This window comes from Oculina patagonica, chromosome 14 (assembly GCF_052425735.1).
Source record: "Oculina patagonica isolate OP01 chromosome 14, crgOcupat, whole genome shotgun sequence".
In the NCBI taxonomy this organism is placed as follows: Eukaryota; Metazoa; Cnidaria; class Anthozoa; order Scleractinia; family Oculinidae; genus Oculina; species Oculina patagonica.
The window spans coordinates 19,938,959-19,960,781 of NC_135771.1; the positions used below are offsets into that span (position 1 = coordinate 19,938,959).

A 21,823-nucleotide genomic window follows, 5' to 3' on the forward strand; every position below is an offset into this window, starting at 1 on the left:
ATTGCAGACTTTTAAATTGGCCAGAGTCTGTGTTCTTGTTGCTGACTCGGAGGACGAGATTGAGGTGTCAATACACTGACGTCCACAGTATTTTGACTGGCCACTATCACAGAGTTTCCGTAATATGAAATGCGAAGTGTCTGCCTCAAATAGGGTAGAAACAGAATAAATACTTTAGTAGGAAAATGAGGTGATGTAATGTAGACATAAATGAATTCATTTATAAGATGTTTGTCGTTGTCGTTGTTGATGGCTTGTTATCCAAGAAAATCAAGAGAAAAAAAAGTAATTTAGTAGCATCTTCCGTAGCTTAGCTCTCAGTTTCCAGTTTCCTTCCTTTAATTTGGCGGAAAAGGTCCCTTTCCCCCGTGAGGATATAGAAAAACGGCTGCACGTAGGCTACATCTTTCGAGCCTTAGAATACAACCGCTTTCATCTCTGTTATCCCTTTTTTTCTAGCGTCTAACACGTGAACGATCGTCAATCAATGAATCACTCTCTTAAACAATCAAAGTATTAATTAGCACTGCTGTGCTAATTGTAGGCACTGTAAATAAACAAACGTTACAAATAGAACAGAAACTTGTTAAAAATTCTAACTGGCAGAAGTTCAGTAACATTAAGTGGTTACTAAAAAAGCTCACTTAAGAAATTCAGGCTTGAACGGGATTCACATCCATGACCTCTGTGATACCGGTGCAGTGCTCTACCAACTGAGCTATCAAGCCAACTACGAGCTGGTCTCCTTGTGTTATCATGATAGGTCAGTTTCTTAAGCAATGCACCGATATCACATTCACTGGCAGCCAATCACGTAAACGTTGAGGTTACCGATCGAACTATGGGAATCAATGGGAAATCTAAACGGTCTTTTAGAAACACTACTGCAAAAAGACCTTGCTCAACGTTTCATGGTCAGTAAAATGAAATAACAGAAACAATTTTTCAGATAAAACTGTGAGGATTGATCAGTGATTATGCAAAATTTCGGCTGGTCACCAAACCACAGACGCTCCGTCATATAAATGTAAACGTCCACGCAAAATTCCGGTTACAAGCCCTGGGCGTACACAACTTTGTAAGGGGTTTGTGTGGGCTTATAAGCGGAGGGGCTTATATCCGGGAGGGCTTATTAGCGGAATAAAAAAAACGTTTGGAAACGAGCCACAGGAATGTTGATCGAAATACGTTTTTAAGTTAAAAACGCATAATATAATAAGGCAACATTTAGCCCTGTTCAGTACTGTCATCCGGCAGAGGGGGGCTTATATCCGGGGGGGGGGGTTATAATCGGATGTATGTTTTGTTGAAATACATAGTCAGGGTCGCAGCTGAGACGGAATGTCAATTTAATACACAGTTCTTAGAATCACGACTATCGAACCTCTAGGAGCTTCCAAGGGAAACAGGAAATCGGCGGAAAAATAACATAGAAGTACTATCCAATGGTAACAACAATTGGTTCGAAAAATGGGGAGTTTCGAGAACTCGGGGGTTTGAGAAATCGTAATTCTACTAACTGAATAGCCTCCTTCGCAGAGGTTCTATTGAGCTCCCAGGGGGTACTCTTGATTTCAAGTGCCGGGGATGATCGAATGGGAGCAAAAATCAAGACCCCAAAAAATCCCCAGGGCTTTCAAAAACACCCTCAAAAATCCGTGGACCAAAATTCAACCCCCCCCCCCAAAAAAAAAAAAAAAAAATCCCATGCCAAATTTTTGACCCATTAAATTTTTCAGAAAGGGGGAATGATCTGAAGTTATAACACAAAAAAACTTCAGAAACACGTTGTGTTTGTACTTTATTCGCAGAACTATGCAGCCAAGGCACTACCACAAAATCTTTACATTGTTTTTAATACCTCAAAAAATCCCTACTCAAATCAAGCCACGTAAAAAATATTTGCCAAATTTTACTATCCAAAAACATCCCGAAATCGAAAATTTCAAACCCAAAAAGTGCCTTCGATCATCCCCGTTACTTGAAATCCTGAGTACCCCCCCCCCCCCCCCCCCATGCTTGGACGTTGACGTTTTACGTTTTTACACAGGGGAGTTTTCTTTGGATTGGAGTTTTCTTTCTTTTGTATATTACGAACTCGTAAAGAGACCGACTCTCAGCTCAGCTGGTAAGAGCACTGCATCTGTATCGTAGAGGTGACGGGTCATGTTTTTTTTCCTTCCACTACGACGTTTTCCCACGTTTTCTACTTATTCACCTGTTCAAAATAGTTAAAAATGTGTCACAGTTTCATGCATTTATTTTTATATTTCAACAAACCAGACGAAAACAGCAGTTATTTTGAAGTAAGTCCAGTTGGAATATTACCTAAAACGACCTCAGGAACGATGTATGTTTAAAATGTAGCGACCAACAAAGAAGTAGAAAATCCCACCCCACCGACTCTAACCCCACTCTCTCTCTCTACTCCCCGCCCCGTCCCCTACCAGGAAGTAAAGTTATGGCCGCGTGAATCCTGGTACCGAGACTTCGCAGCAAACAAGATGGCGGACATTTTGAAAAACGTCCTGCAACCAGCCCTTCAATTTATTGACTGTGCAACCATTTTTGACTGTGGAATGCAGTTTTGCTGTCTTGCATGGTTCATTGGTGAGTTCTTATCGTCTGGCATGTTTAGTTCGTAGAGAATGGCAAGCACGGTGTTCTGTTTTGGGCAGCTCAACTACTAAGGTTTCAACAGCATGAAGTTTGAAGCTCACTGTAGTGTACATGTGCCAACCTTTAAGGTGAGTAATAAGAATATTTACCTCACAGAGCTTTAATATAATGAAGAAAAATTCTTCTGGACTAAGTTTGTGCTTATGCACGAAAACGTAACCTAAATTTAAACTGAAAGTCTGTAAGCTTTTATAACTCAACTCAGCTCAACTCAACAATTTAAGCCCGGGCCAAACGAGGATGAGAGTTTACTCTCATGAGAGTTTTTGTCAACTCTCATCACAGGCAGCCAAGCTCTCACTTTAAACCACATAAACAACACAATATAGCGCCGAATTATAAGGGTTTGTATGGGATTTTCTACAAGGCGTCCATGGAGGTAGTTAAAAGTGAAAATTCTCAATAAAACTGTCAGTGATGAAATTGCAGCGATCACATCTTAACGGGAAAAATTGTCACTGATACTTTTATTGGGCAAATTTATTCCTGGGTTTTCTCCGAGTTTGCAAAAATATCGCACACGTAAACATGATGCTGCATGATTTTGATTGGGTGCTTTAGACAATGGTGTATTGTAGATTCTACCTGAGGGGACTCTGGGTGTAACAAGAAGATTGGTTGACAAACTGCGGTCTAGTACCCCAGCTAGTCTTTGTTTGCCAACATAATGAGGTTACCGGTACCAAGCTGATTCGGGTCAAAAATGGATGCAGGTCTCTTCCATTGTTTTATCGTTTCACTGGGGACACGACGAGCCACTTGCCGTCGCTTGCAGGGCGTGATTGTGTGGCTAGAGAATAAAAAAAGAATGATAAACCTTTGCCCTTGAATTCTGCAATGGATTTGTGACCATGGGTACATTTTAGCCAGGGATGTACTTCCTCTTCTTTAGAATTATCATTTAGTCAGCTACATATGTGCAATATATGTGCAGTTCCAGAAAATATCCATACCCATCCCATGGAAAGTCATTGAAAATTCCAAGGGGGTGGGGAGTCTCAAAAGCCAAAATATTTTAAAGGAACTATGGAGCTTAACTAGAGTTTTTGAAGGGGTGGGAGGATTCAAACCAAAAAAAACCTTCCATGGGGATATTTTTTGGAATGTCAACACATTTGTTAATAGTGATCATCATAACTTAAAGAAAACCTAAATTTTGAAAATAAAAAGGAGCCCCTATTTTAGATTGTTGGCAGTGCAGTGGCCTAATGGTTAGCGCCCTCTACTCCGAGTCGAATGGCCCAGGTTCGAGGCCTGCTGGCCGGGGTGCTACGTTGTGTTCTTAGGCAAGACACTTAACTCTTTAATACAGTGCCTCTCTTCACCCAGGTGTATAAATGGGTACAGACGAATTTACTGCTGGGGGTTAATCCAGGGACTGACTTCAAGAAACAATTTAATACATGTTTCATAACAAAGACTGCATGCATTTTTAGTCCAGACTGCCTTGTTTCAGTGTAGCTTGAAATCACTTGAACTTAAAAATCATTTTAAACTACAACCCATGGATAATAAACTAAGTTAGGGGGTTAAAACTTAGACTTGAAGGGACTATGTCACAGATTTTAACAGATTTTTGAACACCCAAAATTAGAAAGCTTAAAAATAATGGTCCATTTTTATTAGCCATTCCTTTTTTAGAGCACTATAACTGTTTAAAAGTGCATTTGGCTGCGGATGGCTCAGATGGAAATGGATTGCAATTTGAAAACGTTAGGCAATGTTTTCAAGTTGTTTAAAAAAATCGATATTAAATATCGATCAAATTTTGGCTATAAATTTTGTAACCAAAATTTGATTTCTATCACCAAATAAAGGTTACATCTTCAGTTAAATGTTCAAAGATAATGTTTTTCATGGGTCAAATTGCCTACTACTTATTTTAGAACAGTTTAGTGAAATCCCTGTGACAAAGTCCCTTTAAGACATGTGTCTTTATCTTTAGGAACCAATACATCTTCCAGCTCAGAGCAGGACATCAGAAAGAGAACAGACCAAGACAGACAAAACCACATGGAGGATTAAACCAGACTTCAGATAGACATGGTGAGTTTATTATTTATGTGGTAAATAGATTACATACTAAATGCTTAGAACTTCATATGAGCCTGGTTAACTGAGCTGGCCTGGTTTCTGAGATCGTGCCTTACCACTATTTTGTTTTCATTTTTTTCGTCAGAGATCTTGGTTTTTACAGCCAAGGTCTCCATTACCGTGATAGAAGTTTTGCTATATGATCACTTCATACTGATGACTGAGATGACAATTTATTTTCAAACATGCAATCTTTTCCATGAAAGGGTGACAATTACTAGATTATTATAACTGCATGTTTCCACAATTTCCTAGACCAGTCCTCTTTCAGTCATTCAAGAGTTTTCAGACTTAATTATGTACAGCAACAAAAAATATCATCTACACTTTTCAGTAGTTCTATTAATACTTGTTCGTTAAAGTGCTACTATGATCAAATTTTCACCCCTTGAAATATTATTTTACTAGGTGTTTAAGAGTATTTAACGAAAGATTCAAAATGGTGTTTTCCATTTTCAAATATCTTTTTTAGTTCCAGAGATATTTTAGCTTAAAAAAATCGTAAAATATGCAAATTGCGCAAGAAACGCACTTTTTGTTTTGGCCAAATTGAAAATTGTCACAAACAACTCCAAATTTCGCTCAACACTGCCCAGTATTTAATTTTGCTGGTCTTTCCTTCATTTTCGAAAATAACACATGCAAAAAGACAAGGTTTTTGCTTGCGTGGCGTCTTTTGACTTTTCTTTTACAAACGATAAACAAAGGAAACCTTTTGTTTCTCAAGACGATGAAGTCAGCTAAATTTTTAGGGTTACAGTCCTAGCCCTAACGCAAAAGGTAATCCCAAGGCCGTAGGGTCGGGGTTAGAGTTTCAGATTAGGGTTACAGACTTAGCCCTAACGCAAAAGCCTAGCCCTAACGCAAAAAAAAAAAAAGTTTAACACTAACCCCAAGGGATTAGGGAGTTAAGCCGTTTCAAGTTAAGTTTAGGATCAGAGTCAGCCTCAACCTTTTATAGATCGCGCTTTTAATGCAGTAAGCTTTCACGTCAGTTTGCTTGCAGCTAGCTTTTTCTGCAGTCTGCTTGCGGTTAGCTAGTTTTTGTTGTTTCGGGCAAAACTATTTTACTCTGTTACCGTTAGCTGTAATTTGCTGAGGTGAAAGTGAAATAAAGACTGATTGTTGATTGGATACGTTTGCTCGTGTTGTCACATTATACTAGTTTTGCTTTCAGTTGAGTGCCGCTGGCTTGCTCTCACTTCTATCTCCACTCCTTACATCATCACACATCTACAAAATCCAGCGAAAACAAGATAAACTTATGAGGTTTTCGTTCGCACGAATCGATAGATTGATTGATGAATATTTAATGAGGCACAGAACAATTTTTGGCAAGGGGGGAGTCCACTGCCAAACCTATAAAGAATTTTTTAAAGTCTAAAACCAGGTCACTTCTCGGCAACTTTGTCGTGGCAGAACCCAAGTGGACCCTGTAGAACTCGCGTTGACGAAGTTCCCGGCAAGAAACCTCTTGTTTTAGGCCTTCTATGCGGCCAGGCTCAAAACTACCTTGTTTGCAACGTTTTTTCCGAAGCGCTAAACAGCGCTGTTGTACAATACAAAGGCAGAAACATCACTCAGTTCTTCAAGCGATGCTGTAAACTTACGGGTATTCAGACTTAATGATGTCCTTCAACCACCTGGCAGCCGCACTTACGCTAAAACTAACCAAAGGCTTCAAATGATTTTCAGGAACAAACGGCCTTTTTTTTTTCTCTTTCCTCTTACGTGTCACCTCACGTCACAATGTGTTATCCAGTCCTTTTCGTAAAGCGAATCCTCAAAATGGTGGCTGGGAACTAAAAGCATGGCTCTGACACGTTTTTCAACCTCCCCAGACAGTTAAATAACGCTAGAAGGAAATATTTACACGCGATGTGTCGAAAAACTCATGCTGCTGGCTCAGGCTGACTGTGGAGAACGTAAGCTTTGCAAAACGCCTTTGTTCTTTGCATACGTAATTTCTAAAAAACGAAGCTAGATTCAGCGAATTTGAATACAGATCAATGTTAAGCACACATAAACGAACTTGCGTGCGGAATTTGGAGTTGTTTGTGACAATTTTTTAATTTGGCCAAAACACAAAGTGCGTTTCTTGCGCTTAAGCCTTCAAGTGTCGGCTCGAGATGTTCCCTAATTCGATTATTGAGCCAAAACTAAAAGACTTATTAGAGGAGTGATAACGTCATCTACTCAACCCAATTTTATTGCAAGTACAAAAATTGAGTTTCTCAGTCATTTTTCTGCAGAGACCAATTCAACTTGGCAGACTAATAGTTCTGCAGGTGATACACTTACACACTTAATAAAATTAAGTTACCATGGCAACTATCTCTTTTCCAGTCCCCACCAATTTGCTTTTAATATTTTAGAATTTTTCAGTTCGGAAAACTGAAACCCAGCCAAGACGCCTGCTTAATCCATTCATATGCTTGCCAGAGCATGCATGTGAAGTTATTTTGGCAAATATCGAAAAGAAATGCCAGAATTAGCCAGAAAAGCCTTGATAGCATCGAGGGATCTGGAACCTAGTTTGTTGCCATGGCAACCAAATTGTTAAGTTTTTTATTTTTTATTTTTTTTTTATTGAAGATAATTTAGTAGACTTTACAATATTAATTATTAAAAAAGAAGACGAAAAGAAAAAAAATACAATATTGATAATACAAAGAAAAATTTACACAATTTCACTACATATAAGTACAAGTACAAAGTTGGTTTACAACATAATGTTCTAAATACAATTTGAATTGTTAAGTTCATATTGTGAAACACAACTAGCAAAGTGTTACTGCAAAAAATCAGAGAGTTCCTAGATACAAATTGGCTGAGATATCACTATCTTTATATTCAGGCATAACTAATCGATGACATCAATGACATCAATGAAATCAATGAGTAACCAATAGGTCATCAATAGGTAATCAGTTGATTAGTCATTGATTATTGCCGATGATCAATGAGTAATCAATGACTTATCGATAGGCCACAAAACTTTTGGTCATCGATTAGTCATCGATTGCATCAATCAGTCATCGATTGCATCGATTAGTCATTGATTACATTGATTGCTCGTGGATATAATCTCGTGGTTGAAAACCGGAACTTGTAAACATATTCAATACTCAAGCTGGTACACGCCATAACAATCTAACAATAATATCATGGTTACAAGTGAAAAAAGCAAAGAAAATAAAAGTGCTTGCAGCTGTTCCGGTGCATAATGTACAGTAAGTGCTTATGACGGCTGTCTCCCTAAGCAGGTCTACTTTGCTGACAAACATCCACCGAACAAAATCTATAAGTTAACCACGTAGTCGATTCTTGTCTCCGTACTTGTTAGTTTCATTTTCAGACTGGTTGGTTTTCCTGTTCAATTGTTTTGTTATTAAATTAAGAGTTGGGTAAAGTGAAATATTGAAATATCATCTGTATTTGTGATTAGCCCTTCACGTCTTGACATGCCGGAAGGTTATTTGACCTTTTGTGAAGTCATAAAGCAAAATATGACTAACATAGATAAAAAAAAATCGCAAACAAAAAAATGGTACAAAAAAGCAAGGAATGTGTCTTTTGTGTGCCATACAATAGTTGATGAGTAATCGATAGGTCATCGATGAGTAACCAATGACATCAATAGGTAAACAAATACATCAATGAGTAATCGATAGGCCACAGAATTTTTGGGCTTCGATTAGTCATGGATTACTCATTGATCATCGCCAATAATCAATGACTAATCAACTGATTACCCATCGATTACTCATTGATAACCAATTGATGTCATTGATCATCGATTAGTTATGCCTGGTTATATTTGGTCAAAATTTGGTTGAGTCCATGACGTCACAACTTTGCTAATTTGCATATTTTAAAAACTTGAATATCTTTGGAAAGAAAAGAGATATTTGAAAACTGTAAACGGCAATTTTCTTCTCATATAGAGTTCTTGATAATATTTTAAAACGGCCACAAAGGAACCAGGCGAATTTCATGGCAGTAGCACTTTAAGTTTAGGCCTGAATAATTCTGTCAATTTTTTTTATCTCAGTAACGGGGCGGAAATTTCCTACATGAACAGTTCTAAGACAAAAATCATCTCACTAACTAAACCGGGCCAGCCTGGTTACTGAACTTATATGAAGAGACCCCTAATGATAGGTACATGTAATAAGGGAATACAGGTAATAATAGACTTAAATTTGACCACTTGAACATCGTTTTGAACAAGGTTGTGATTATCACTTAAAACAAAAACTTAAGATGGATTCCGCTGAAAGTTCGAGCAATGGGTGCGACAATTAAGTACCAAAAATCTACTCATTGCACGGCAACATTTTGTATACTATTTAAAAGATCTCATTGAAATTTATTTGTCTTAGTGACCCCGCAATTAAATTCTAAAGCATTCTCGAGAAAATTAAAGTCAAATCTCGAAAAAATGTATTAAACGCACGCCATTTTGTTTTGAACTGGCGCAAGACGTCCGTTTTAACTGAAATAAAGACAACTTCAAATCCATTTTTCTCTCGCGGGGTCAGCTTGAGTGCTAAATTTTTGGCAGGTTTTTGTTAGCTGTACTAAAACTGTTGCCATGCTAAGAGGTCTTTTTAGTAACTTTATTTTTGCCTGTATTGCTCAAAAATTGTGTGGAAACCATCTTAATTAAAATGACCTGCACATTGTTAGGCACCATGGAGACAATATAAATAGCTTGTAAAATTCATTAACTATTTGTGAGGGTGCAAACCAATCGGAGCACAGTATTCAGATCACATGTACACAATTGTAAACCCCGATACAAATTAAACAATCAAATTATCTTTTGATATAATCTCCTGCTTAGCTTATTAGTATTCATTATTTTTTGATACAGATCTCTACCGAATCTCATAACAATACTTTGCATTCAATAATTTTACTGTTTTCATTTCACAAGTAGAATAAATTATTTGCGTCTGATCTGTATATGGCCATTTACAATGGCTCGCCTTTTGGCTCGCCAGTGTAAATGCCCATACAGATCTCCCGCTCATATTTAACTCCTTCGTAAAGAACAGTCAACTCCCACTGTAACAGACACCTTCAGGACCACACTTGGTGTCCATAGAAGAGGAAGTCTGTATAGCAGGGAGATATTCTGGGGTAATTCTTATTTACCATGCATGATTTAAACTGATGTCTTTATTAACAGGGTTTTCATAATAAGTATCCTCAAGGTGTACAAACATAATGTAAATCATAGACAGTAAAGTTGAACCCCCACTAACAGCCACGCAGTTCTCATAACCACACCTGCTCATTTGCAATAAACTGAGTAATTGATTGCTGGATTTTTTTTCTCACTCAGACTGTGGACTCAGGACCGTGGACCAAGGATCGTGGACTCAGGAGTGGACAAGGATCGTGGACTCAGGACCGTGGACCAAGGATCGTGGACTCAGGACTGTGGACTCAGGACCGTGGACCAAGGATCGTGGACTCAGGATTGTGGACTCAGGACTGTGGACCAAGGATCGTGGACTCAGGACCGTGGACCAAGGATCGGGCGGGGGAAGGGTGTGGATCAGGACAGTGGACCAAGGATATGGACTCCTGACCATGGACCAAGGATCGTGCACTCAGGACCATGGAGCAAGGATCATGGACTAGGACTAGGACAGTGGACCGCGGATCGGGGACTCAGACCGAGACCATGGATCATGGACTCAGGACCATGGAGCAAGGATCGTGGACTCAGGCCATGGACCAGGGATCGTGGGCTCCGGACAGTGGACCAAAGGATTGTGGACTCTGGACCATGGACCAAGGATCATGGACTCAGGACTGTGGACCAGGGATCATGGACCAACACCACAGGACAGAGGATCAAGGACAGAACACCAAGGAACAAGCACTGTGGAAAGCAAGCCTGGGATTATCAGGAACTGACACTCTAAAGCTAAACTGTAAATATAGTTTGTATATTGAGATAATGAATCATCAACAAGTGTTTACCATGAAATCATGCGCATACTTCAATATTATTTTTGACTTTGATTTGTTTTAGCGAAATAACCATTTTTAAAGTAAATGATTTAACAGCGATGCCGTCTTGTGCCAAATTACACAAAATTTGTTTCTCATACCTCATGGTAAACATTTGTTTTCAGTACTCACTGTTTATTACCAAGTTACAAGTGCACAAAGTGATACAGATTATTTTATTATTTGGGTCATAAGCAAATTGGGGAAAAATCCTGTTGCTACAAATGACACTACAATTTTTAAAGGTATCATAGGCCTACAGTTATTACAGTAATCTATTTCTGGGTATTTGGGAACAGAACTCTGAACTGCATTTTGAATCAATCAATCAATCAATTAATCATTTTATCAGTCAATAAATTTATCAACCAATCAATCCATTTATCAACAAATTTATCAATTTAGCATTCAATCAATCAATCATTTTATCAATCAATCTATCAATCTATCAACAAATTATTTATCGATCATTTTATCAATCAATCAATCAATCAATCACTTTATCAGTCAATCAATTTATCAACAAATTAATTATCAATCTAGCAATCAATCAATTTATCAATTAATAATCAATCATTTGTTTATTTTACTACAAAGAGCTAAGTCCTGGGCTTAAGAAATCAATTTAAATGTTTAGCTTTGATGCACATTGTAGTTGGTAATATAAACAGAGTATTTCACTGGCCGGTGTGTGATGTGTGTGCCATTCATTTGCAAATAAGTGGCTTTAATGTAAAAATTAATCTCTACGCAACAGGGATCTTAAGATGTAACATACCCATAATTGTCTATATTAAAAAACAACTGTCTCTTTATTAATGTCAAACTGGGAACATTATTTGCCAAAAGCAAATTTTATATTATTTTTATCATCAGGACTAAAAAAACTTTCATACTACTTTTATTGAAGACCATTTGATTTAAATTAATTCCAAAAAAAATTGAATGCTAGGGGAAATTTCATCTTTCCAAAGCCACTTATTTGCTAATGAAAACTCAGTTCAACATTTCATACTTCTTGCAAGGTTCTTATTGAGCAGTTTTAAATTGTATTCTAATTTTATTCTGGGTCTCTGAACATGATTTGAAACTGAACAACATTAGTTTTGGCTAACTTTGATCAAAATTGGCAACATTGACTTTTCTTGACATAATCAAAAATTCAAAAATTACAAAATAGCTTTGGTTTTGGAGATTAACTGCTCAATAGGATACCTGTATTTACAGAAATATATATTTCTTTTTTAAGGTAAGGAACTTTGTAGTCTCAATGTTCATCATGCTCTAGGCCTTCTTGTTTTTGTTTTTTTTATTATTTCCTTTTCTGCCAATTCATTTCTCACTGATTTCAACTCAGTTTTCTGGGTGGGGCCATATTCATTTTAATTTGTACATTTTTTACACTAAAAAAATGCGAGATTTTTTTGGGATCAAATCATTCAATAGTACGATGGCACTTGAGACTATAATATTTTTTGTTACCTTTAAACACAAAAGACGATTTATAAAACACTTTTTCAGCTTCAAAACTATTCCAATTAATTCAATTGTCTGATTAAGAATTTTTTTTAGTACCAATCTCTAGGATTTTGCCAATTCAATTTAATTTCTCTCGTACAAAACGTTATTTTTAGACAAACTTAGATATTTTTTTGTTTGTTTAAAACGTCTTTTTTGTTTAAAGGTGCTACACAAGCTCATTAGCACAAAAGTAAGCAATCCTTAATTCAGTTAAAAATGGGCAAAATGGTTTATTTTCACATGAAACTACTTAAAGGTCGAGCATTTAAAAGACAACAATTTAGGGGTGTAGAATAGACTGTTTGAGTCAAGATAGCCTTGCATACAAGTCTCTCAGTATCTTAGTAAGAAACTAATGAAAAATTTATTTTTGTTAGCATTTCGATGTTTATTTTATGCAATCTTAGCTATTTCTCTTTTGAGAACACAGAACAAAATTTGCTTGTAATCCTACGCTTCTCCAAGAAGTGTCTTTAAGCAAAGTTAAGTAGGTCTAATTATTATAACTGCAAAGTTAGTATTTTTTAATTTCTTTCTAAGTTAGTACAGGGGCATAGGTTTTCAATTAAGTTCGGTAGGTATTTTCTGTTCTTACTGTGCTAATGAGCTTGTCTATTTTTTCTTTGTGGATTTTATATTTTCCACTGAACTTGGTATATTTTAGATTATTTTCAGAAACTGAGATGGCCCACACACCCGCACACAAAACAAATGGTCAGATTTTCATCTAGCCGATCAACGTCCCTGCAGGGTTGTGGAAACTCTTGCTCTGAGCTGGGGGTTTCTGATGTTCCTCTGCAATATTCCAACTGAGAAATCCTGGTGAGTTTATCTGATCCGTTCATTTTTGATGGAGGCACTTGGGCACTTTGATGATTTGGTCGTTTGCTCTCAAGTGGAGGAGGCATAATGAGGGGAGGTGAGAGTTCGCTTTTCATGTCTTTTCGGCTTTACTTAACTACGTCAGAATACCACACCTTTATTCTAATTGGCTTTCAAAGATGTTTGTTTTCAATCAATGTTTCTTAAAATCTTCTGTTGTTGAGGACGTAAAACAGTAGTGCTTTTGTGCAGGTCATGGGCGGTGCATTTCCTGGATTTTGGAGTTAGTCTAGAACAAGGAATGTCGCTAATCTGGCTTGACTGGAATTTCACAAGCAACACTAGATTGAGCTGATAGTCATCTGGGAATCTCCTGAACGAGCTGATACCTGTTTAGGGTTCTTCTTTCTTGAGCATAAAATCAAAAATAAACGCAAAACTATCGACCAAAATCGATTAACATTTTTCCGAGCTCAAAATAAAAAAATCTTTTCTTTGAAATTACAATTTATTTTATTTTCAGATTAACATAAAAATCGGTTAATCTGAAGTCTCCCGCGCATATGGTATGTGAGTTGTCACACAACACTTTTCCCAGGTGTTGCGTGACGATCCAGCGTGACAGCTGCGAAGGAGGCAACTTTTGGAAAGAAATGTTCAGAAATTTAGCCTCGTTATTAAATATGTATTTCGATTTTCGCTTTTGAATTCGGAATTAAGTAGCCAATTGTTCATCCGGACTTCCAAACTAAACCTCGAAAACGATATTTTGCGACCAAATCTAGAATATATTTATTTACTAGGCCAATTGTTTATCTTGCCTTCCAAATCTTCAAGTTAAACCTCGAAATATTGCTTTTTTTGTCGTTTTATTTCTTTGGTCAATTGCTCATCTTGATTTGCAAAACAAGTCTCGAAAACATATTAGCAACTATTTCAATTTTAATTTCACAGGCTAATTTTCCGTAGTGCATTCCACTGTGGTCCGTTCCATTGTTGTCTTCCAAAACAAATTTTTTTCATTTATTTCGGTACTTCTTTCATTTCTTTGAACCTCGGGAATCAAGCGGCAGTTAATCGGGGCGAGACGATGTAAACCGAGCGTCAAGATCGGCACGAAATATTCTTCGCGCCGATTTTGCCGCTAGGTCTACTTCGCGCCCCGATTAACTGCCCTCGGTTCCCGAGTACGCTTCGTCGTTCGATGCTATTCAAAACCAAATTTACAAATTACCTTTATGGTAACTCAAGTTTACATTAAAATTCCACCGTGGTTGAATTCAAAGGTCATTCGGATCTCGAATATTTAATTAAGGTTAACTTTCAAATTCTCTATTCGAAGTTTGGGCGCAAAACATTTTAACTACAAATTCGTGAAAAAAAAAAATTTAATTTTTAAACTTGATTATCACTGATTAAAAATTACTGATTTCAAAACGAACTTTACTCGATTCTAGGTCGTTCAGACGGACAAAAATCGCCCGTCCGCTTTTGCGATGTTTTGACCTAAACAATAAAGCTTTAAATTCAATCTAAAACGAAGAGCATATATTTAATTCGATTTCTAAAACACCGAGATTTTATAACGAAACGAAACTTTTATTGGCGAATTGTTTATGTTGACTTCAAAAACAAAATTTAACGAAGAAAACCATTTTCTTCATTTATTTCTAAAACTTGTTTTTGAAATTTCGTTATCATCCTCGGGAACCAAGCGGCATTTAATCAGAGCGACACGATATAAACCGAGCGGCAAGATCGGCATGAAATAGACTTCGCGCCGATTTTCCCGCTCGGTTAACTTCGTCTTGCCCGACTAACTGCCCTCGGTTCCCGAGTATGCTTCGTCGTTCGATGCTATTCAAAACCAAATTTACATACGACAATAGCAAAATTCCATCGTGGTTGCATTTTAATTCCATTTGAATCTTGAATATTTAATTAAGATTTACTCTAAAACTTTTCCGCTTGAAATTTGCGCTCAAAACATTTACCTTCGATTTATTTCGACAAATTCTTCGATTAGCTTTCGAAACCGCAAAATTAGACAGCTCCTAAACTTGTATCAGCTTTGAAGGGAGAGTTTCAAATGACTCGTGTTCTTTTGGTGAAGTTTGTGGGATGACAGTCGGCAGGAGGTTTGGTCGGGGAGTCAGATTAGTGGTTTTCTGCGTTCGATTCTTTCTTGGCGTCCATGGAAATGTGCTGAACATGGTTTGTACTATTAGCGCTTCGGTTTTTCCGGTCTTCCAACGGAAATTTTGAGATACATTTGTTGAAAACACACATCTTAAAATTTATAATTTTGGCTTTAATTTTATTTGCATTTTAATTGCGGCTCTCAAAACTAATGAATATTCCAAATTCAAATGTGTGGTATTATGACGTAGTTGGGTGAAACCGAGAAGGCATGGGGAGCAAACTCTCACCTCCCCTCATTATGCCATCTCCACTTGGGAGCAAACGGCCATATCATTAAAGTGCGTCAAGTGCCGACATCAAAGATGGCGGATCAGGTAAACAGACCAGGATTTTAAAGTTGGAATATTAATGAGGAGCAGAAGAAACACTTTAACTCAGAGCAGAGTGCAAACAACCCGATAAGCAGGGACAAGATCGGCTAGATTTTTATTTTTTTAAAACACAATAAAACGAAAATAAAGAGACAAAGAGGCAGTTTTTGTGTTGTCGTTTTTACCAGCAATCCACCCTAACAAACCAGGTAAACACTTGTGTTCATGACAAAGTCCTGCTATACAGTGTTATCTGTCACGCAACTTGTCCCGCAATCTTTTCGAAAACGGCGTGACAAGTTAAATGAAACATTGAACCGTGTAACATGCCGCGCAAAGGTCAAAACCCTTACAAAACAAGACGCTTCAGCGGCTGCAGAAAGAAGAACTTAATTCAACTTTCTTCAACCGCTAAAGCGAACTGTCTCGTAAGAAATTTTGTCTTCTGCGCGGCATGTTACACAGCGCAATGATTCACGGAACACACTTGTCACACCGCCTCCGAGAATATTGCGAGACTAGTTGCATGAAAGATTACACCATATAACAGGACAACAAACCAAGTTCTGCTTTTAAAAATACAACAATTAAAATAAGCAATGTCTGTTTTAAAAGCTTCACGTTACCTCTACCGTGTTTTGCTGTTGTATTTACAAGTTACAAACTGTAGTAAGTTGCTCAAGATTGAAGTGAAGTTTTAATATAACTGCCCTCCCCGGATTCAAATTTTCAACTGTCACACAACGCCATGTCACGCTAAATTTGGCTGAACGCACATGGCAAGAGAATCGATTGAAATGATAACGCATAGAATAAAACTACCAAATTAGGACCCTTGATCGATTTAAATTGAGAAAATATACCGGTAAGCACCCTTTTCGGGGACTATAGCCTAACACTGCATGCTTGAAAAAGATATAAATTTGCGCTGTACAAGTCACCGTTTCTCTTAACAAAAAATCGTGCGAAAAAATGCTAATTTACACACACAAAAACACGCGCGGAAGTTAATATCAAAATTGTGCTTTTGATATCTTATCTTAAAATGCCAATTCTGTTTGACATTTTGACGCTTCAATTGATAAAATAATACAGAAACAAATAATCCGAAAAAAAAAATTTCAATCTGAGCAGCTTAGCACCTTTTGTAGCTTACAAATATAACAATAAAATGAGGTAATAAACAAAAAGGCGCACTACAAATGGTGTTGCCGAAAAAAAACTGACACGACAAAAAGGGGAAATGTTTGTTGATAGTAATTTTCAAGATGCAAAAAATTGTTTTTTTTTTTCAATTTTGCAGCCAATCTGCAAATATTAACTAAAGAATTAACTGTATCAAGACTAGAGAAGGCAACACCTTTTATAATGCGACTTTGTGTTTAAGAGATATAACAGACATAGCTTTTGTACAATGGCCCATGTTCGTCGAAATAGAATTTACAAAACTTAAGCCAAAATTAGACATAAATATTCTATTGAAGTTTCTGGTTAGTTCTTGAGAATTTATTAAATAATTTGGGAAATTTTAGCTATTGTAAAGACAACAATATCATACACAGAACACACACACTTAAATCATACACAGATACCTTCAGCTAAAGTTACCAAAAAATACTGGGAATTTAAACTAAATCTCTATAAAAATTTTAAACAATGACCGTTTAAAATTCCTCTGTTGAAAAACAAACTTGGTTGTTTTGTTTGCTTTCTCTGTGCTTTCTTTTGGCATAAGTTCATCAATAATTCATTTAATTGAGTAATGAGAATTTAGCAGGAATAAAAACGAAGATTTCTTTGAAGTATTAAAGATTTGACATTCTTGGCTCGAAAAAAAAACCTCCCTTAAAAACTATTGAAAACATGTAGCGCAGGGAAAAGACAAATTTATTTTCTGCACGAGTTAGTCAATAAAGCACATTTTGAAGCACATGTAATGAGAATTTAGTAAAACATTAAAAAATAGAACTTTTGATATTTGAACCGAAAGTAGAATCAAAACACTAAAGAAACAAAAACTCATTTTAGTAGTTCTAGCAAAGTTGTTCAAAAGTACCTTGCTCCCGAATTTGCATTCTTTGGGAAAAAATTCAAAACTTTTTGAACTCAAGCTAAAGGTATAAGTGTTAAGGAATTTAGAAGTGATATTTGTACACATGGGCCACTGTATAGTAACTACAAGAACCACAGACATGCATATAGCCAAACAGACATAAGACACACATGTAAAAAAAATTAATTTTTAAAAGGGAATAGGTCTTTTAATTAAAATTAATTTTTTTCAAAAAAAAAAAAAAAAAATTTTTTTTTTAAAAAAAAATTTTTAAAAAAAAAAAATTTTTAAAAAATTTATTTTTTTTTTAAAAAAAATAAAAACTTTATTTTTTTTTTTTTTTTTAAAAAAAAAAAGGGGCCAAAAAAAAAAAAAAAAATATATAAAAAAAAAAAAAAAACCATATTTTTTTTTCATATACTCTCTCTTTTTTTATATATATTTTTAAAAAATATTTTTTTTTTTTAAATTTATTTTAAAAAATATTTATAAAAAAAAAAAATTTTTTTTAAAAAAAAAAAAAAAAAAAAATTTTTTTTTTTAAAAAAAAAAAAAAAAAATTTTTTTTAAAGTAATTAATGATGAAGAAGCTGCTCAAAAATAAATAACAAAAGACAACAAGCGAAAATTTTATCTACTTTTTAGTTTTTTTTAAACCATAATTACTGTATTTCCTCAATGTAGCCTCCACTTCTATTAAGCCCCACAACAAACAACCCATCCAATTTCACTGTATCTACAGACTGGCAGTCTAGGTGGCAAGGAGGAGGGGAGTGGGGGAGAGTGGGTGTATTGGCAGCTAACTTGTTATATACTAAGGTCGTCCCAACCCCCATGCCAAACTTTTTCTCAACTCTCTTCGCATGTCAACCTTTTTTTTCTCCCTTTTATTTTTTTTTTTTTTTTGTTCTAGGTGCCAGAGGGGAGGGGAAGAGGGGTATGGGCACAGAACTTGCAACCTAATAAGGTCCCCCTAACCCCCACGCCAATCTATTTTTCATCCCTATCAATTCTTATTTGGATTTGATCTGGGGAGCGCCAGTGGGGGTGAGGGGGGAAGGGTATTGCCTTATACTAAGGTCGTCCCAACCCCCATGCCAAACTATTTCTCATCCCTCATCCCATGTCAACCTATTTTTTCATCCCTATCAATTCTTATTTGGATTTGATCTGCAGGTGCCAGTGGGGGCGGAGAGGGGTGTAAGGAGAGAACTTGCAACCTAATAAGGTCCCCCTAGCCCCCACGCCAATCAATTTTCCTATCAATTCCTCTATGGATTTGATCTGGGGGAGCGGAAAGAGGGGGAGGGGACTTGTAATCTACTAAGGTCTCCATAGCCCCCACGCCAATCTATTTTTCATCCACACCCATGCCAATCTACTTTGTTTGGATCCCTTAATCAATTCTCATTGGTCCCATGGGGTGGAGGGGGGGGGGGTGTATAAGCAGCTAGCTTGCAATCTATTCTAAGGTCTTCCCAACCCCCATGCCAATCTATTTTTCATCCCTATCAATTCTTGTTTGGATTTGATCTGGGGGATGCCAAAGGGGAGGAGAGGAGAGGGCTACTAGTCTATTTTAATCCCTCCCCCATGCTAATTTATTTTTCATCCCCGCCCCCAAGCTAATCATCGGTACCACCATGCCAATCTATTTTTCATCCCTATCAATTCTTGTTTGGATTTGATTTGGGGGGGGGGGGGGATTCCAAAGGGGAGGAGAGGAGAGGGCTGCTAATCTTTTATCCCTCCCCTTATTTTTCATCCCCGCCCCCATGCTAATCATCGGTACAACCAAGCCAATCTATTTTTCATCCCTATCAATTCTTGTTTGGATTTGATTTGGGGGGGGGGGGGGGTGCCAAAGGGGAGGAGAGGAGAGGGCTGCTAGTCTATTTTAATCCCTCCCCCATAATCTATTTTTCCCCCAGCTAATCATCGGTACAACCAAGCCAATCTATTTTTCATCCCTATCAATTCTTGTTTGGATTTGATCTGGAGGAAGCCAAAGGGGGGGAGGAGAGGAGAGGGCTACTAGTCTATTTTTATCCCTCCCCCATGCTAATCTACTTTTTATCCCCGCCCCTATGCTAATCATCGGTTCAACCATGCCAATCTATTTTTCATCCCTATCAATTCTTGTTTGGATTTGATCTGGGGAGTGCCAAAGGGGAGGAGAGGAGAGGGCTGCTAGTCTATTTTCATCTCTCCCCCTGCTAATCTATTTTTTATCCCAGCCCCCAAGCTAATCATCGGTACCACCATGCCAATCTATTTTTCATCCCTATCAATTCTTGTTTGGATTTGATCTGGGGGATGCCAAAGGGGAGGAGAGGAGAGGGCTGCTAATCTATTTTAATCCCTCCCCCATGCTAATCTATTTTTCATCCCAGCCCCCAAGCTAATCATCGGTACCACCATGCAAATCTATTTTTCATCCCTATCAATTCTTGTTTGGATTTGATCTGGGGGATGCCAAAGGGGAGGAGAGGAGAGGGCTGCTAATCTATTTTATCCCTCCCCCTGCTAATCTATTTTTCATCCCCACCCCCAAGCTAATCATCGGTACCACCATGCCAATCTATTTTTCATCCCTATCAATTCTTGTTTGGATTTGATCTGGGGGATGCCAAAGGGGAGGAGAGGAGAGGGCTGCTAATCTATTTTAATCCCTCCCCGATGCTAACGTATTTTTCATCCCCGCCCCCAAGCTAATCATCGGTACCACCATGCCAATCTATTTTTCATCCCTATCAATTCTTGTTTGGATTTGATCTGGGGGATGCCAAAGGGGAGGAGAGGAGAGGGCTGCTAGTCTATTTTAATCCCTCCCCCATGCTAATCTATTTTTTACATGTATCCCCGCCCCCAAGCTAATCATCAGTACCACCATGCCAATCTATTTTTCATCCCTATCAATTCTTGTTTGGATTTGATCTGGGGGATGCCAAAGAGGAGGAGAGGAGAGGGCTGCTAATCTATTTTAATCCCTCCCCCATGCTAATCTATTTTTCATCCCCGCCCCCAAGCTAATCATCAGTACCACCATGCCAATCTATTTTTCAACCCTATCAATTCTTGTTTGGATTTGATCTGGGGGTTGCCAAATGGGAGGAGAGGAGAGGGCTGCTAGTCTATTTTCATCCCTCCCCCATGCTAATCTATTTTTCATCCCCGCCCCCAAGCTAATCATCAGTACCACCAAGCCAATCTATTTTTCATCCCTATCAATTCTTGTTTGGATTTGATCTGGGGGATGCCAAAGGGGAGGAGAGGAGAGGGCTGCTAGTCTATTTTAATCCCTCCCCCATGCTAATGTATTTTTTATCACTATTTGTTTGGATTTGATCTGAGAGGTGCCAGGGGTGGGGGGGGGGGAGAAAGAGAGGAGAGAGGGGGGGTTGGGTGTATTAACTTTCGCAGCAACTTGTTATCTATTTAGCCCTCCCCAACCCCCACGCCAATCTATTTTTCATCCCTATCAATTCTTGTTTGGATTTGATGTGAGGGTTGCCCTTGGGGGTGGGGGAGAGGGGTATTGGCAGCAGAATTGCAATCTACTAAGGTCTCCCAAACCCCCCCTTTTTTTTTTTTTTTTCCTTTTTATTTTTTTTTGGTTGATGCGGGGGAATAGGTGAGGGGGGGGGGGAGATATTGGCAGCAAAATTGCAACCTACTAAGGTCTCCCCAACCCCTGCGCTTAGAATACATTTTTTATCCCTACCCCCATGTCAATCAATTTTTCATCCTAAATTTATTAATTAGTGCTTGGATTTTAACTGGGGGCACCGGTGGGGAGGAGGGGGGTATTGGCAGCCAACTTGCAACCTACTAAGTCCCCCCCCCCGAGGGCCCGGGGGGGGGGAGAGGGGGGGCGCACCCCCCCCCGCGGGGCTTATACAGTGAAGCCCCTATGAAGGTTAATAGAGGAAATACAGTAAATGCTAATTAGGTATGATTTAGAATACAAACCGATATGAACATAATGCATCCACTTTCAAAATGTTTGAAAATTTTGATTGTAAGCTGACAGTTATATTTCAAAAAAATTTATCATATTACAAAGCATGTCTGTGGTCTGCATGGTAAATAAAGCAGAACTTGGTTTACG

At 37.7% G+C, this 21,823-nt stretch overlaps 2 protein-coding genes and 1 long non-coding RNA gene across 3 annotated transcripts in view; 2 read left to right on the plus strand and 1 right to left on the minus strand.

The window, feature by feature from the left end:
• Positions 1-2,499: 2,499 nt before the first annotated feature.
• LOC144638872 (uncharacterized) overlaps positions 2,500-21,823 on the plus strand; it is a 77,149-nt gene continuing 57,825 nt past the window's right edge. The window contains exons 1-2 of the mRNA XM_078498167.1: positions 2,500-2,747; positions 4,625-4,725. Of these exons, the coding sequence (XP_078354293.1) occupies positions 2,731-2,747; positions 4,625-4,725 (118 nt within the window). The 5' untranslated portion in view covers positions 2,500-2,730. The remainder of the gene's footprint in view (positions 2,748-4,624; positions 4,726-21,823) is intronic.
• LOC144638874 (uncharacterized) lies at positions 10,127-11,205 on the plus strand. The gene is made up of 2 exons (XM_078498171.1): positions 10,127-10,182; positions 10,361-11,205. The coding sequence occupies exon 2, from the start codon at positions 10,406-10,408 to the stop codon at positions 10,823-10,825; it is 420 nt and encodes a 139-aa protein (XP_078354297.1). The 5' UTR covers positions 10,127-10,182; positions 10,361-10,405; the 3' UTR covers positions 10,826-11,205.
• LOC144638891 (uncharacterized) overlaps positions 18,375-21,823 on the minus strand; it is a 91,807-nt gene continuing 88,358 nt past the window's right edge. Inside the window, exon 6 of the long non-coding RNA XR_013568032.1 lies at positions 18,375-18,583. This is a non-coding gene — a long non-coding RNA (uncharacterized LOC144638891). The remainder of the gene's footprint in view (positions 18,584-21,823) is intronic.